The sequence below is a fragment of the Centruroides sculpturatus genome, unplaced genomic scaffold (genome assembly GCF_000671375.1).
Source record: "Centruroides sculpturatus isolate CEXI.00-Female unplaced genomic scaffold, Cexi_2.0 scaffold306, whole genome shotgun sequence".
Classification (NCBI taxonomy): Eukaryota; Metazoa; Arthropoda; class Arachnida; order Scorpiones; family Buthidae; genus Centruroides; species Centruroides sculpturatus.
This window is the reverse complement of record NW_019384504.1, coordinates 559,388-575,709: the sequence shown is the minus strand read 5'-3', so window position 1 is coordinate 575,709 and position 16,322 is coordinate 559,388. Positions and strand designations below refer to the sequence as shown.

General features: G+C 31.3%; 1 protein-coding gene across 1 annotated transcript in view; it reads left to right on the top strand.

Moving 5' to 3' along the window:
* Positions 1 to 16,322, top strand: part of LOC111622183 (tight junction protein ZO-1-like) — a 72,841-nt gene that overhangs the window by 27,964 nt on the left and 28,555 nt on the right. Inside the window, exons 9-26 of the mRNA XM_023364529.1 lie at positions 60 to 143; positions 1,842 to 1,899; positions 1,986 to 2,146; positions 2,210 to 2,267; positions 2,342 to 2,492; positions 2,604 to 2,706; positions 2,790 to 2,838; positions 10,498 to 10,668; positions 10,743 to 10,882; positions 11,933 to 11,983; positions 12,064 to 12,159; positions 12,287 to 12,375; positions 12,447 to 12,657; positions 13,095 to 13,192; positions 13,280 to 13,540; positions 13,654 to 13,680; positions 14,074 to 14,152; positions 14,231 to 14,335. Of these exons, the coding sequence (XP_023220297.1) occupies positions 60 to 143; positions 1,842 to 1,899; positions 1,986 to 2,146; positions 2,210 to 2,267; positions 2,342 to 2,492; positions 2,604 to 2,706; positions 2,790 to 2,838; positions 10,498 to 10,668; positions 10,743 to 10,882; positions 11,933 to 11,983; positions 12,064 to 12,159; positions 12,287 to 12,375; positions 12,447 to 12,657; positions 13,095 to 13,192; positions 13,280 to 13,540; positions 13,654 to 13,680; positions 14,074 to 14,152; positions 14,231 to 14,335 (1,992 nt within the window). The remainder of the gene's footprint in view (positions 1 to 59; positions 144 to 1,841; positions 1,900 to 1,985; positions 2,147 to 2,209; positions 2,268 to 2,341; positions 2,493 to 2,603; positions 2,707 to 2,789; positions 2,839 to 10,497; positions 10,669 to 10,742; positions 10,883 to 11,932; positions 11,984 to 12,063; positions 12,160 to 12,286; positions 12,376 to 12,446; positions 12,658 to 13,094; positions 13,193 to 13,279; positions 13,541 to 13,653; positions 13,681 to 14,073; positions 14,153 to 14,230; positions 14,336 to 16,322) is intronic.

Below are 16,322 nucleotides of genomic sequence, written 5' to 3'. Positions count from 1 at the left end.
TCTTTTCTTCCTTTCTCTTTCGCGTCGATCGTTTCTCCTTTAAAACTTCTACGTTTCAGATCACGCCGAAAATTTCGTGGACGTGGCCGGCAGCGGACTGCAGTGGACCAATCAGAATCTCTACGTTCAACCTCCCACCAGAGGTGAGTGCCGTATGATCGATCTTTCGGAAAATGCCCGACTTTCGTCACCCGAACTATCGAAACGCCTCAGCAACGACGAGCGGCGCCAATATTAATAGAAACGTTGGAAAACAGAAAAATCCAGGACAGGTGGTCTTCGGGAACCGAACGTCTTTCGGAAATTAATCCAATGAGCCAAATATGAAATCGCGTGACCATTCGTTTCCGTTCTTTGTACGGCGATTACATTTTTTCCTATATTTTAAACTAATTTATCCAGGAGCGACTGATCGAACGTAGAAAAAGAATAATGAAAAAATATTAAATCCGAAAATTATCTGGAAAAATAGAGCGATCAACCCACCCCGGGCCAAATCCGTCTCATTGACATATTTGACACATAACTTGTAAATGATTTTTAAAAAAATTAGACCTACTTTTTGTGGATATGAAATATAAAAAAAATATTTGTCTACCGTCTACTTACCGAAATTGCGCTCAATTTGGATCGCAATCGAAAAGTTTGGATAGCATCGGTTTAAGCGACATTTTATTTCTTAACTCCAATATCTTGTCCCGACTTTAAGGTGGACGAGAATTTCGTCGGGTAGCGATTAAGGTCGGTTTCTCGAGAAAATTAACCCTGGAGCTACTTTCCTTTAAGACTCTTGGGTATTGCCGGTAAGCGTCTCGACGGGGTCGTTACCCGGTTTCTATCCTTAACCGTGTCGTCTTTTGCAATTACGCAACGGACGATGCATAAACAATGATGACAATAAATCGCTTTTGGCTAGATACAAAGTTGTTTTACGAAGTTTCTCGACTTTTTTGCCCACACCGACCTTAAGAGTCGAGATTTTCTCCACTCCAATTCTACGGGATGCGTATACAATATTTTAAACAGAGCGTTAGCGAAGCTTTATCTACGTGGCTTGTAGAATTGAGTTCGTTTTCGAGATTTTATCGGTCGATTTTGATTAAACTTTATCATTTTACATAATGTAGGGTGAGGAAATTAGAAACGTACTAAAAATCGAGGGTCCGTGGCTTCCTTTTGCAGATAAAGTGGGTCAAAGTGATAATGTCCAAGGTCGCTAGCACCAGCGCTCGCAATTTTTTTTCTTTTAATTATTTTGTATGCCAGCGGCGACGTCGCGTAATTAAAATCATTTGAAATTTATTTCGATTATATTTATTGCATGAAATCGGCGTAAAATTGTGTTGCTCGTCACTCGATTTGCAGTCGATGAATTATATTACTTTACTGTTTACCACGATAAAATATTCTTTAGTAAAACTTTTCATCGTATGCCGTTGCAAAACTCGAGCATGGCATCCTCGAGTCACTCGAAGCATTTTGGCTGAGGGTTTTATACACTCGCTATTCACATAATTACAAGATACTTTGTGGCCGTAACACATAAATTAGAATTTTATAAGCAATATAGTCAAAGAAAAATCAAATTAAGAAGGCTTTAACTATCTGTATAAGTTATATTTAAAATACGTTTTCGTGTTTCTTTTGTTTAAAATCATTTTAAATGAAGATACAAAACCGAATTCTTATCTCGACGTGGGAATCGTGGACTCTTTTTTCCATACTTCTCGTTTGAGTATTAAACGTTACTACTTCAATCGGCCAACATTAGATTATTACTTATCAATCAAATATCTTCCTTCTATTCTTATCCACATCTTTGAAATTTTATTTCGTTTTAGGAGACTATCGATCGCCCATTTCTCCCGACTGTAACGAAGACAAAAATAATCTTTCTCGGTGAGTAATTCATTCCAATCCGCAATATACTTAGTATATTTCCTTTCTCGTATTCCTTTCCGGTTGTCATTTTTGCTTTTTCGAAGGATGCAAGGAGGCAGGAATAGAGGGCCGCTGATGGACATATCTCTAAGCCAATTGGATCAGCCCGCCACGCCACTCCTTACGGGACACGGTCATTCCAGGGCGCCCATAAGTCTAGAAGACGAGGAACCTCCTCCTAGACCGCCTCTGCCCAGGATCGACGGTAAGTCTGCCTTTTCGATTAAACGGAAGAATCGAACCCCGATCATCCCAAATTATTTTACAGAATACGGCGGGAGAAGAGAAGCGTTCGATGAGGAGCTTTCCAGAAGAAATAAAACCATGTGGGTTTCCTTTTTTCGGCTTTTCCCCCGACATTCAGTTTATTCTAATCTTATTTAAACGTAAACTTTTGTAGGTCGGATCCTAGGTTCGTGTCGTTCCAAAAAGAGGGAAGCGTCGGCATCAGACTTACCGGAGGAAACGAAGTGGGAATCTTTGTCACCGCCGTCCAACCCGGAAGTCCGGCTCTGTTGCAGGGTCTTCAGCCGGGAGATAAAATTTTAAAGGTTTTGCAAAATTTCTCCCTTCATCGTCGAAAATTCTGTGGTTTGGAATTTGTGAAGAATGTTTTAATTCTTCGATTGTGGTTTAATTTGGTTTCTGCTATTTTTATCCAGGTGAACGACGTAGATATGCGGGGAATGACCAGGGAAGAAGCGGTTTTGCTGCTTCTGACCATTCAAGATCGAGTCAATTTAATTGTACAGCATTTCAAAGAAGGTACTGTACACTACATCTTATTTTCTCATATTTCCGTTGTCGAGATTTTCTGTTTTACGTTTTATCCTCGCAAAATTTTACAGAATATGACGAAGTTGTATCCAATCAGAGAGGAGATTCGTTTTACGTCAGGTACGTTTACTATTAAATTATTTCTCTCTCTCTCTCTCTCTCGATTATCCGAATCCGGTATGCATCGGATTAGTCACCGAACGACTCTTCTAATTACGTAATTAATGGCGATTCCCTTAGCGGATTACAAATAGCCAAAATTCTTGTTTGATGTCGAATTATTATAATAAACGATTGCGTAACGAGTATCATAAATTTAACCATGACATCGAATAATGAATATTTTAACGAGTTGTCTACGATTCTAAGACTAAATGAATGTATTAAAATTTAAGTACGGGCGTATAAAATGTAACTAAATTGCTACGGCTTTATAAAAAACTTTACGGAATTGGAAGGCATTTTACATTTCTCTATATCCTTTCGCGATGTAACGTTATAACTCCATTACCTACATGGACATGACCATCATCCGTCAATTTTTGATCGAATTATAACTGTTTTGTTTGAAAACATAATTGATAAATGCAATTAAACTGTCATCTGTTGTGAAAAGGAAGCGTTAACTTTAGTTGTTTTATAGCTGCATTTTGGAAACTTCTCTCTTTAATCGTTAACTTATATATAAAGGAAAATGCCAAGGGAAAATATTGTAGATTATGCATTGAAAGATATTTAACTATTCCGATATTCAGAGACGTAGTCAGAAATTTCTGTGTGGGTCCATCACCCACATGGTTGATGGTTTGCCTATATTTAACATAGGTGGGTAACCGTAAAACTCAATAGCCCACAAACACTAGCAATACATTACTGTTCAAGGAGTTGCTATATCGGTATGGCACCCCTTGCATGTCATATGCAAGCCATTTACAGTAAAACCTCGATTTAACGGAGTAATTCGGAAAGCCGAAAGTCCATTATATAATAAAGTAGGTTCTCCGAATGCGTGTGTTAAAAAAAAACTGATATATTAGTTAGTCTATCAGTTTTTACTTATTTGAATACGTTTGCCTAATTAAAATTAAGTACGTATGTACAGTTTAATTTTACAAAAGTTTTTTATACGTATCATTGCTTATTCTATACGTAGTTCTGAGACTGTAATAAACGAGTGCACGATGTAAATCGAAATACAAACATTTTTTGGAAAATACACTTTATGAGCGGTGGATTTGGAAAAAAAATAATAATCTGTTAATTTAATTACATATAAAAAGCATTTTAAAATTAACAGGGTGTTAATTTTCACATATGACATACAGACCGGAAATTTTTGTGTGTTAAATCGAGGTTTTTACTGTAGAAACCAGCGATAGGCATCATAATCTCAACTTAAAAAAAACTTCAAAGTTATCAAATATTGCACAATTTTTTTTAATTTTCGTCTGCAATTTTAAATGAATAAAAATGATATAGTTTTATTGCTTATATTCGCATTCGAATTTTGCAAATACAGCAGAGCGTTCGATTATCCGAAAGTCAATCATCCGAAAGAATTCCAGTCGGCAAATTTAAATTTTCGCCAGTGCTGTGGCGCTGCAATCTTTGGCTATGTCTTGGGCTACTCAAATATTTTACGTTTTTGATACTAAATTAACTTCTGAAGTATAATTTTTTATTGTTTTTATATTTTTCAATATATTTATTTTGTTTGTACAAAATAAAAAAATAATTTTTAACGATACAATAGTCTTCGTTAGGCTTAACATCGACGAAAATTCAACGCGAAGCGACACGCAACAGAGGAAAATGTCAAGATGGGATAAATTAATATATTTTTCCTACATAATCTGTTATCCGAAACATCGATCTTCCGAACAACCCCAGTCCCCAATTGATTCGGATAATCGACGCTCTACTGTAATCGGATTTTATGTAGAATTTACGTAAAATTCGATGTTTGTAATGTTTCTGCCCGATCTTATATCGAAACAGCATCGTAAAACCCTTTATTATACAAAGATTGCTTACGCCCGATTAAAATTTTGTGATCAAAGTTTCTAGAACATAATCATTTGCTTCAAGCTTCTACTCTTTCACACACACACACAAAAATATATTCCAATAGACTAGACTAGAAGCCATTATAAAATAAGTCATAACTGATTGATTTGTTTCATTTCTTAATTAAAATGATATTTATAACTTACGTTTTATATACAGTATAGAATATGTTATCGCACATACAGTCGAACCCTGTTTATACGTTTTTTTTCATGGAAACTGAATGACGTATAAATGAGAAAAAGTGAAACTAATTTTGAATTATTTCAGAGGAAATATAATGGTAACAAAGTACGGCGCGGCACAAATTAACACCGTAAAAAGTTTCAATTAACTATGTATATTACATTTGAACAACATATTAAAGGAAAAGCCAACCAGTGTAAAGTTGAGTCTTGTATTTTTTTCAATGGACTTCTCATATACTGGTACAGTATCTGAAATACCTCCTTCCACCAAAACTCCAGTAGCATGAAAGAATGAAGAGTCATTCTAAGGGACTCAAACTAAGCAAATAATGAAAACGATTGAGAAACCACAAAGCGATTTTTTTTATTCGCTTAAAGAAATTGGTTTACACTAAAAAAGTGGAAAGCTAAAATTTTCAGTGTTGAAACTAATCAAACGATATGCTAAAAGGGAAAATTCGCCGGAAACAGCATCATATGTTAGTATTATTCACTCTGCTTTGTAGAATTGCTGTCAGTTTGGAAAACCTTATGCAGTACATTCACGTTTTAAATAATCACTTAAAATGTTTTCATTTCAGCGTGAATAACATATTTAAAAAAAAGTGCTGTAGATTAACGAAAAACGTATAACTGGAGTGTTTTATAATGGAGAAAGTTTCATGCAGAAAATATTTAACGTATAATTCGTATGATTTCGAAAGCTTCCAGTTCCGAAAATTTGTATCTGCTGACCTCTCTAGGTGTCTACTTTCAACAATTCGTTAGTTAATTTTATTTATTTATTACAAATTACTTTGATTGGCTGCAACGTTGTATTCCTATAAAAAAAAAATTCCTTCAATTGTATCTACGTCTTCATATCGTAATCACGGATCGAAGTCAGATCTCTCGTTTCCTCAACGCACCTACCTATTTAATTACTATCAGGGTTCTTATTATGGACGAAATCGAAGCCAATAGTATGCATATAAAGGAATAAACATCGAAAAATATCACTAGTCAGAATCAGTTTCATCTAAGAGACATGACATACATTCAGCCAATCAAAAGTCTAACATTGCACTCCAGAAAACCGGAAGTTCCGCCATTATTTAGTTCTGGCTTAGAGGATTTAAATACTTACAGTACGTTTCGATTTAACGGTTTATCGAACTGTGCATTTACTGTATTTTGATAGTAGTTAGGCCTATGTATTTATTAAATGCTTTCCTAATTAGTTTCGTGTGTTTATTGTTGTTCGAAATGAAAATGAGTAGCCTAATGTTCCCGTAGGTAATAATGGCGGATACAGTTCATCCGGTTTCGTCACGGTGCGATGTATTTTGCCTTTTTAAATTTATTCTCTTAATTTCTAAAGTAATTTTCTAATTAAAATTTTTACATCTTTCATCCTAAATACTATTCTCGGCAATCAATGCGATTAATTTAAAATGCTGGAGGCCATGCTAGATCAACTATTGTAGGGGTGGCTGCTATATGGTATTCGCGTTTTTCATGAACTATAGAGGGCGCTGCATTTTTACAAAATGGCTACTTTATCTGGCTCGCCTGTAACTAGTAATGTAAAATTAATCATATACAGCGGCGGCCTTATCCATTGCGAGGGTCTGGGCGGCAGATCATTGCGAGGACCTTGTCCTTTGTGCAAAGTAGGCACTTATTAATATTAATATATACTGTACTATAAATTAAATTTATTTTATTGTTATAACTAATAGCCAAGGATAAAATAAAAAGTTTTAAATATCAACTTTTTTCTACTTGGTTGTTGCGCGAGGCCCCTCCAATAGCGAGGCCCTGGGCGATTGCCCTGCTCGCCACCCCCTAAGGCCGCCACTGATCATATATTACTGTCCGATATAATGATATATGCTACTTGTAGCTGTTTATCCAGAAATTTTATAGGAGAACAATTATTGCTAGTGGGACACATCATTATGTGTTATCGAAACAAATGAGCGAGATTGTTCTATACATATTTGTGCCCTTTTGTGTTAACGTCATCTTTGACATCGTCATATCAGCAGCAGCGCCGTAACCAGCCTTTTATGCGCCCGGTGCGAGCTTCTGTAACTACTCCCCAAAACTATGACCCAAAACTTGGTCCAGGTCATTTCTGTGTCCCCCCAGGTCTGCCAGTGGTGTCCAGGTGCAGGGCACCGCCCTAGTTATGGCACTGATCAGCAATGCCGGATTTACAAGTAAAAAGCTATGTAAGTTGTTGCTTAGGGCCTCAAACATTTGTACGAAAAAGAAAATTGAAGTCAAATTTTGTAATAAACATTTTTTTACAAACCAACAAAATATACTTTACTTTTTATTTTGTGTAGTATTTCATTAATTTTTTTTCTAAGAATTAACATAAGATCTTTTTTAAAACAATTGATATAACCAATTTATCAATTTAATCAATAAAAAAAGATTTTTAATGGAATGGATATAAAAATTTATTTAAATCCAGTTATAAAACAGAAGACTAGTGAAACCTTACATCTTTTTTTTCCAATATCTGTATTAAATCAGAGACATAGTCTGATTTAATTCTTTTCTTTTTATGAATGACTTCTAAAATTATGAAGGATTGGTAAGGGGCCTTACAGAGTTCAGCTTAGGGCTTCGAAATGCTTAAATCCAAACCTGTGTCCAACATAAAATTATTGGCATTTTAAACCTTGAGAAAATATGTTTTAAAATTGACAGCGTAACTTGTTCATGTAAAGCTGGACAATCGAGAAACTGCCAATTCTTAACAGTTTAATCCACTCTTTTAGAATTCAGAGAAGCTCATAAATATAACCGGCCATTTCTGTAATATCATCTGTTTTTCATGTGGGAATAGATAAAAACTTATATTAGGCTTTCATAAGGCTTTGAAATTGCAATTTGGAATGCAACAGAAAGTTTTGCTTTTTCTATTGGCTATTCACTTTTACTGCTGATAATACACAAGAATGAATCAAACAACCCAGATAGAATAGTTTTGTTTTTAAACAAAACTATTCTATCTGGGTTCGCAGAGGGAGAGCATTCGGTGAAAAATGCAAATAGCTTTTGGAGATCTGGGAGTTACGGAATATTTCAGAGGAAGAGGATCAGGAGGTCCACCACTGGAAAATTTTTGAAGTATAACACAGTGCAGAGGTTCCCAACCCTTTTAAGAATTTTTTTTCATCTAGCCCCTTAAATTTATACTCTTTTCAAACTGCAATTAAATAATAATCAAACATTCACAAAAAAATCTTTAAAATGCAGCTTTTTATTAACTAATCGAATGTTTTCGGCCATTTGAATGACCTTCCTCATGTATTTGATTCTTAAATTCATTTGTATACATTATTTTTTAAATACATTTTTTATATTTGGAAAGTTTTGAAAATGACAGTGAAAATATTTTCAAAAATTTTTAAATGGTTGTATCAGGTCAGTCCATAAGTTCGTGCGCATTTTTATCTACAAAAAAGGCAACAAAAAATTTTAATTAAATTTTATTTCAATCTATAATGTATTCACCATTATTTTGTACAATTTCTTGCCATCTTGATGGTAACTTTTTAATCCCGTCTTTGTAAAATGATTTCGGTTTTGAATCAAAATACTCAAAAATAGCCTTCTTTACATTGTTCTCATCCTCAAAAGTTTTCCCTTTTAAAAAATTCTGCAAACTCCAAAAAAGATGATAATCACCGGGAGCAATATCTGGCAAATATGGTGAATGAGGTAAAATTTACCAGTTAAAGCTTTTGAGTTGAGCAGTTGACGTTGTCAGTTAGCTATTGACAATTCATGTGGCATCCATTTTCCTAGCTTTGAAACTTTTCCGATTTGTTGTAGATGTCTATGAACAGTTCCATGGGATGAATTTAAATGTTTCGCAATTTCATCAACTGTTAAAGATGGTTCTGCTTCAACTAGTGCAGAGAGAGCATCATCATCAAAGTCAATGGGTCTTCCAGTACAAGCTTTATCCTCCACACTAAAATCATTATTTCTAAATCTTTCAAACCACTTCTGCGCAGTCCTTACACTGATTACAGTTTAATTATGAACAGTATTTAATTTTTTGGCTGCATTTGTAGCATTCTCATCACTTAAAAATAAAAAGTATAAAACATGTCTCTTATATTCATCTGTTACTTCCATTTTAACGAAAATAAACAACTGAAATGTTTCCAATTCTGAACAGTATTATATGAATGAGATCCAATTTAACACTTCAGTGTAAAAAGTATCACATTAGACTGGCATTTTTAACAGCAAAACAAGATTTTTCTCAAGGTCATAAAATACACACGAACTTATGGACTGACCTGATATTTACTAAATAATTAGACAATATTAAATATTAGACATACAAGTTCACTTGCACAATATGTATCTAATTTGCTTGTTGGGAAGCCATCTCTCTCTCTGTCTGATATAATATTATTAAAATCATACACATACAAAACAGTACAAAAGTATTCAAAATTTAAACGTTAAAAATTGATAGACAATGGACAGGGGTGGTGCAAAATTTTCTACAAGTGGTGAGCCACCTGTCTCCTCTCTAGCCTGATTTAACTGTAACGAAAAGAAATACAATCTACATTATATAAAAGGATTTTAATTCAGACAATATCATGTATATATTAATGGCATGATTGTGCCTCGTGCCAGGTAGTTTATTTATATCTAAGTATTATTAGACAATGTAGTGACTTTATATAGTTAACATTATTAATATATTTGCATGTAGTACTATTATTGATAAATTTATTATTTTATCTGCATACATTGTAATGTGATTGAATTTGTTATTAATATATATGTGCATATATTACGATAATATCTGTATTTTATTCACACATGACATCCGTATAAATTTTTTAATGCTCATAGCAAACTCCTAAATTGAACAGATTAGCTTGTAATTGTCATAAAATTTAGTAGGACAGGAACAAATCAAGAATATTGTTTTTACATCAAAATTTTTTTTTTTTTTAAATTAGACTATCTTTGCCCAATTTTATGCTTTTATTTATTCCGGTTTGATTTTACTGCCTAAACTTTCTTCTCATTTTACTTGAGGCATGCACTATTAAATATAAATTGCCACATCAAATCGGAAGAATTAAAACTTGGATGTGGAAAGAGGATTTGATGAACATCGCATATTGAAGGAAAGAAAAAAACTTTATTGTAAAGATATTTTAAAGCACTGTTGTTATGTTTATTATTACTATTTTTTTTAAATTTATTTTAGTGCTTTTGTAAAAAGAAAAAAGCTAGTTTTGGCTTCTCTTACAGTTTTTTGTATATTAGTCATCTCACATGGAATATTCATTCACTGGTGTGTATAGAGTTATAACTCCAGACACTCCTTTATCTATGTGAAAAATGAAGCCTGTGATCCTCTTTTCTTCCCATCAGTTCTTTTCAATAATCACAAATTAGAAATAAAAGACGACTGAAAAAAAGATAATTCATTGATAAAATATTTTAAAGCTAATTATCGGTTTTTCTTTTTATTTTGTTTGTATAGAACGCATTTCAGTTACGAAGGCTCTGGTAAGAGCGAACTTAATTTTAGAGTGGGAGAAATATTTCACGTAATTGACACTCTACACAACGGAGTGGTAGGTTCTTGGCTTGTATATCGGCTGGGTCGCAATAACCAAGAAATTCAGAAAGGAATTATTCCAAACAGAAACAGGTAAGATCTGGTCTTTCCCCGATTCTCATCAAATCTAGATTTTATTTTAAAAAATAATATCTAAAAATCTTCAGAGCCGAGGAATGGGCTCAAGAGCAGCAGATTCAAGCAAAAAAAGATACTGCTTCGGAAAGCCGGGGAAGTTTCTTCAAAAGACGCAGCGCCCGACGTTCGAAATCGTTAAGTAAAGATCATTGGGAAGATATTGTTTTTGGTATGTCATTGCAATATTATGTATTAAAATATCAGTTTATAATATATATATATATATATATTATAAACTGAAAGTATAGGGGTCTAATATATATATATAATAGACCCTATACTTTACATACTTCTCTTTGATAATAAAATTATATAAAGATATTTCTGTTTCTAAAAGAAAGAACAAAAGAACAATAAATCTAGAACTGAGGTATGGAATATAATTTTTAACTTAGGTTCTTAAGCATTTTTTCTGTATCCTTACAGCAGTGTAGTCTTATGTTTTTATGGTGCAAGTCAAAGATGTTTTTATGATCTTATTCTGTAAATAAGTTTAGAGAAGGCTTACAAGGTTTACAATACTTCACTGAACTGATTGATCGTTTTTCCATTGTACACAACCTTTGGATGCAAAAAATTCTGCTTCCAATTGTTGCTTTATACAGAATGAAGAAAACAAGTTTAAAAATAAACATGCAAAAAATGAACTGAGACTGCATATACAGACTAGATACTTGTGCCTATTAAATGGTGGCAATTACATTCCCAGCACTTCATGGACTACTACAATAAGAAACTAAATATTTATCAATCAATTTTTATATGTTTGATTTTATATTAATTGTTTTGGAAATTTTATGTATAGTTTTTTTAGACACATTGTATGTTTGATGATGATATCATTAATTCATAAATTTTTTTCTGCTATTACTGCTATAATGTAGTGTTAATATTAAATCACTGATTTTATTTAAAAGAAACAAAGCTATACAAATTTTTAAAAACAAAATATAGACATTTAACTATGGAAATCTAAGATATTTCTTTACTGTAGTCTAGGAATGAAATTTTAATTCTAAGAACATTAAGAAATTAAAAAAAGTTTGAATTCTTCTACAACTGTAACATTACTACTTCAGAGATACTTAAAATACTGAATAACTTTCATTTAACTATTTTTAATTTCATTGAATATAATTGAATATACATTTATAGGATATTGTATCATAATTTTTTTTTAATTATTAAAATATTTATAATTTATTTATTTTTATCACAGCAGACGGATTATCAAAATTTCCTGCCTATGAAAGAGTGACATTAAAACATCGTAAGTGTACTTGTGATTTTCACTTGTATTACAGTAATTATTATTTTCAAAATATGAATTTGACATATCTTAATTTTAAGCTGGATTCACAAGGCCTGTGGTTTTATTTGGACCACTTGCAGATGTAGCAAGAGATAAACTACTTAAAGATTATCCGGATCAGTATGCATCTCCACGTAAGCTTAAATTTATCAAAGAACACTAATCTTTTGCCATGATTGATATTATATTAATGTTACATTGCTTTATTAAAATACTTTTTCAATTTAATTTTGATATCTTATATAAAAAATTATCTTTTAGAATTAGACAGCCAATTAGATGATATTCCAAAGAGCCAAAAATCTTCAGGTATAATTCGTCTTAGTGCCATAAAAGAAATAATTCAAAAAGTAAGAAAATAAAGTATAATTTGAAAACTTGTGTTATTCAAGTAATTATAATTATTAAATTGATACTTTAGGGAAAACATGCTGTTTTGGATATTACACCAAATGCTGTTGATCGTCTTAATTATGCTCAGTTTTATCCTATTGTGATTTTTATGCATGCAGAAAATAAACACACTGTGAAAGAGTTGCGTTCCAGATTAGCAAAGTCCAGTCATAAAAGCTCTAAAAAACTATACGACCATGCTACGAAGTTAGAAAAATTATGGTCACATATTTTTACAGGTAAATATTTTCAAATTAAAATTTATAAAAAATCAATTGGATAATATAACAAAAAGTTCTATGGCTCTTTGTTATTTGCATTTTACATTTAATTTAATATGAAGTTTAGAAATCTATGAAATTCTAAATAAGTGCTAACTCAAGTGTTAACATTTTTTGGCATCCTTAACAAAATTAGATAAAGGTATTTAAGATATTTTGATTTTTAAATTTGATTCTGTTTCATGAAAAAATTGTCTTGTTTTAATTGTTTTAAAGAGACTTGAGAATGGTATTAAAGATGTTGCAAATGTTAGCATTTGAGTAATTGTTTTGTAATTTTATAGACTTTTACATTAAATACTGAACTAAAGTTAAAATGTAGATAATATAATTTACAAACATTTAGATGTTATATAGTTTATATATTTAATGTGTTTATAATAAACAACCTTTAGCTGTTATTACATTATCTGGTGCTGATATGTGGTACAAAAAATTACGTGATACTATAGACAAACAACAGCAGCAAGCAATTTGGGTTTCAGAATCTAAGGTAATTAATTTTATTAACCTGACTATTAAATTGATAGAAAAACATATTTTACTTTTAACTTTCAATCAATTTATTCTATGTTTTCAGCCTCAAGAGACAATTTCAGATGACTTTTTGTTTCCTATGACTTCAAGACTCAGTTATGCATCTTCTCCTGAAAGTGATTTAGACTTGACAACTGATACTAGGCCAATGAGCTTGCAGGCACGAAGCACGTCACCACCAGGAGCTGAACGTCACATGGTTAAAGCATCAAGTGATCCGAGCATTGCAACACAAGAGGACATGGGTGGATTACCTGGTTATAGCCAATTACCTCCTTATTCTATACTAACAAGATCTAGACAGGTATTTATTATGCTCAGTTTCCACAATAAGATACATATCTATTAAATCATTCAATCAGTTTCACGTTAGGTTCATTTTCATCTTTAATTATTCTCATCTGCTCTTTCCATTAGCTCCCATTTCATCACTTCTATTTCAAGGTGGGTACCATCATCGTCATCATCTTTATCATCAAAAGTTTTGTAAAGATAAACTTTTATGTTTCTGTTCTCAATTATTCTCATATTGACAATCTGCTGTATTTAATCAATTGTATTAATTTTGATTGTAAATAGTTATTCTTCAACTTTAATTATGACAGTTTTCACTAAAATGAATTTATTAAAGCAAATATTACTGTAATTATGAATTTTCTTATCTATTTATAAGCTGTTATTATAAATTCAAATAATTAACTTTGCTTTAGATTATAAATAATTGTAATTTATTCTGACATATCAAAATTTATTATTTACTTATATTTATATGTGAAAACTTTGAGAACAGAAATTATTTTATTATATTTTATCCAATAATTTATTTTTATATTTAAGGAAGCACCTACATCAGTAAATCATTTAGGTCAAGAAACAATTAATCATGATATTTTATCTAGCCAAAGGCAACAAATAGGTTAGTTACGATTAAGTAGAAGTTTATAAATATGAAATTAACAAGTTTTTAAAGACAAATATTTTAATATTTACATAGATGAAACTGACAGAGATCTTTATTATGGTTCAACTATGCAATCCAGTATTGATCCTTATTCTACATTATCAAGAGAAAGAGCCCATAAAAGTAATGAAGGATCTGGTATGTTTAATGCTTAACTATTCAATAATTATTATACACATGCAAATAAACATAAAATTTTATTTATAGTCATTATTAAAACATTGAACTGAATAAATTTATTCAACTCAATGTTTTAATAACCACTTGAACCAAACTTAAAAATTTAATTTCATTAATAAAAAAAATTGTTATGAGAAATGCAGGCTTGATGAGAAAAATATTTATCAATTAGTGTATTAATACTTTATTAAATGTAAAGCAGTTAAGTCATCTAAGGTAAGAGGAAAATTATTATTCTTGACTGAAATTGAAAATATTTATAAAGACTAGTTAAACAAAATATATATTATAAAATCATAAAAATTTACACTTCTTACATATCATCTATTTACATAATTATATTAATACAATCATCACTACATAAACCAAACATTACTTGAGTTTTTAGGCTATATAGTGGACTCTCCATATTCAGCCCTTCCAAATGTGGACTGATCAAAGGCAACTAAATGTTTTTGAATAAGTTGTATACTACTATGAATATTACCTTTCTATATTGCAGTGTGTATTTTTTTAATTTTTTTTTTTTTATATTAAAGTTGCATTGAAGTTTGTAGGGCACAATGCATTAATTGTTGACATGATAATGATGAGGTATTGGCATGTGTAGCAACTCATCAGTGAATTGAGAAGAACAAAACAAAGAACTTTAACACAATAGTTTCAAAATTAATTGTAATTGTCAAAAATAAGCATCAAAGTACAAATAAACATTTTTTTAAATACATACATTAGGCATATATGTTACAGTCTTATTTAAAAATTATCACACTCTTTTATCTGGATTTTTCTAACATCTGGATCACTCCTGTCCACATTAGTTCAGATATGGAGAGTCTACTGTACTTCTATGATCTTTAATTAGTATTATATTCTGTAACTATAGATAGCAGCATCATCTCTCTCAAATTTAGTAATTACTGGTAATTAAATTAGGTAATCCATTATTTAGGATGTCAATGATGTGCCTATAGTAATTGCTTAATCTAAATTATGTGCATATGTCTGCTTATGAAGATCAAAATGCTGATCCAGATAGTAATATTTGTAACATATTTGTCTGGTATGCTGAGTTTGCATGATTTTGCATTTCAGGTCAATTTTTCTTTCTAATATCTTACAGTAATATATTAATTAATTTATTTCTGATTATTAAATTTAGATGAGATGATTACATCTTTCTAAATCTTGTTTCAAACTATAATAATAAATTAAAACATAATCAATCCGGCAATACCCATATTTGATTATATTTAGATATATTTTGGATTATTGGTTGTTTATATGTGAATATAATTAATACAAACAAGAATTTAAGGGAATATTATAATTATTAAAAAAATATTACCAGAATATATGCACTTTGTAAGAAAAACATTATTGTTATAAAGGATGTTTCAAACTACCTATACACCCATTTTAAAGTGAAGTGAAGTGACTTATATGAAATTCCTCAAAAATTTTGATAAGTAAATTAGGTATGCTCTTATCAAAATGGTTTTACCTTTAACATCCCATACTGGCTAGAATTAGGTTATCCAAGCCAGAAATCTAACTTTTTAAATAGAACATGATATTTTTTATTTTGAATTGGTATGAAAGATTAAAAAATGAAAACACTGTCAAACATTTTTATCAAAAGTGACACCACTGACTGTGACATAAGCAATATGAGCATGTTCTGTAGACTGTTTCTGGAGAATTAGTGTTTGATGTATGCACAATTATCTGCAATACAAACTTCATTGTTGATTGGAAGAAATTTGTTGTCTGAAGAATTTCATCTTCATCTAAGGATCAAAATGGCCCACCTATTACTTTCCTGGTTCTGTTATATATAACAGAGGGAAAATATGGCAATTGGTCAAAAAATGACCCCCCCCCAGAATTTGCAATTTTGTACTTGAAACATTGAGAAATGCAAAAACAATTCAGGAATTTTTTT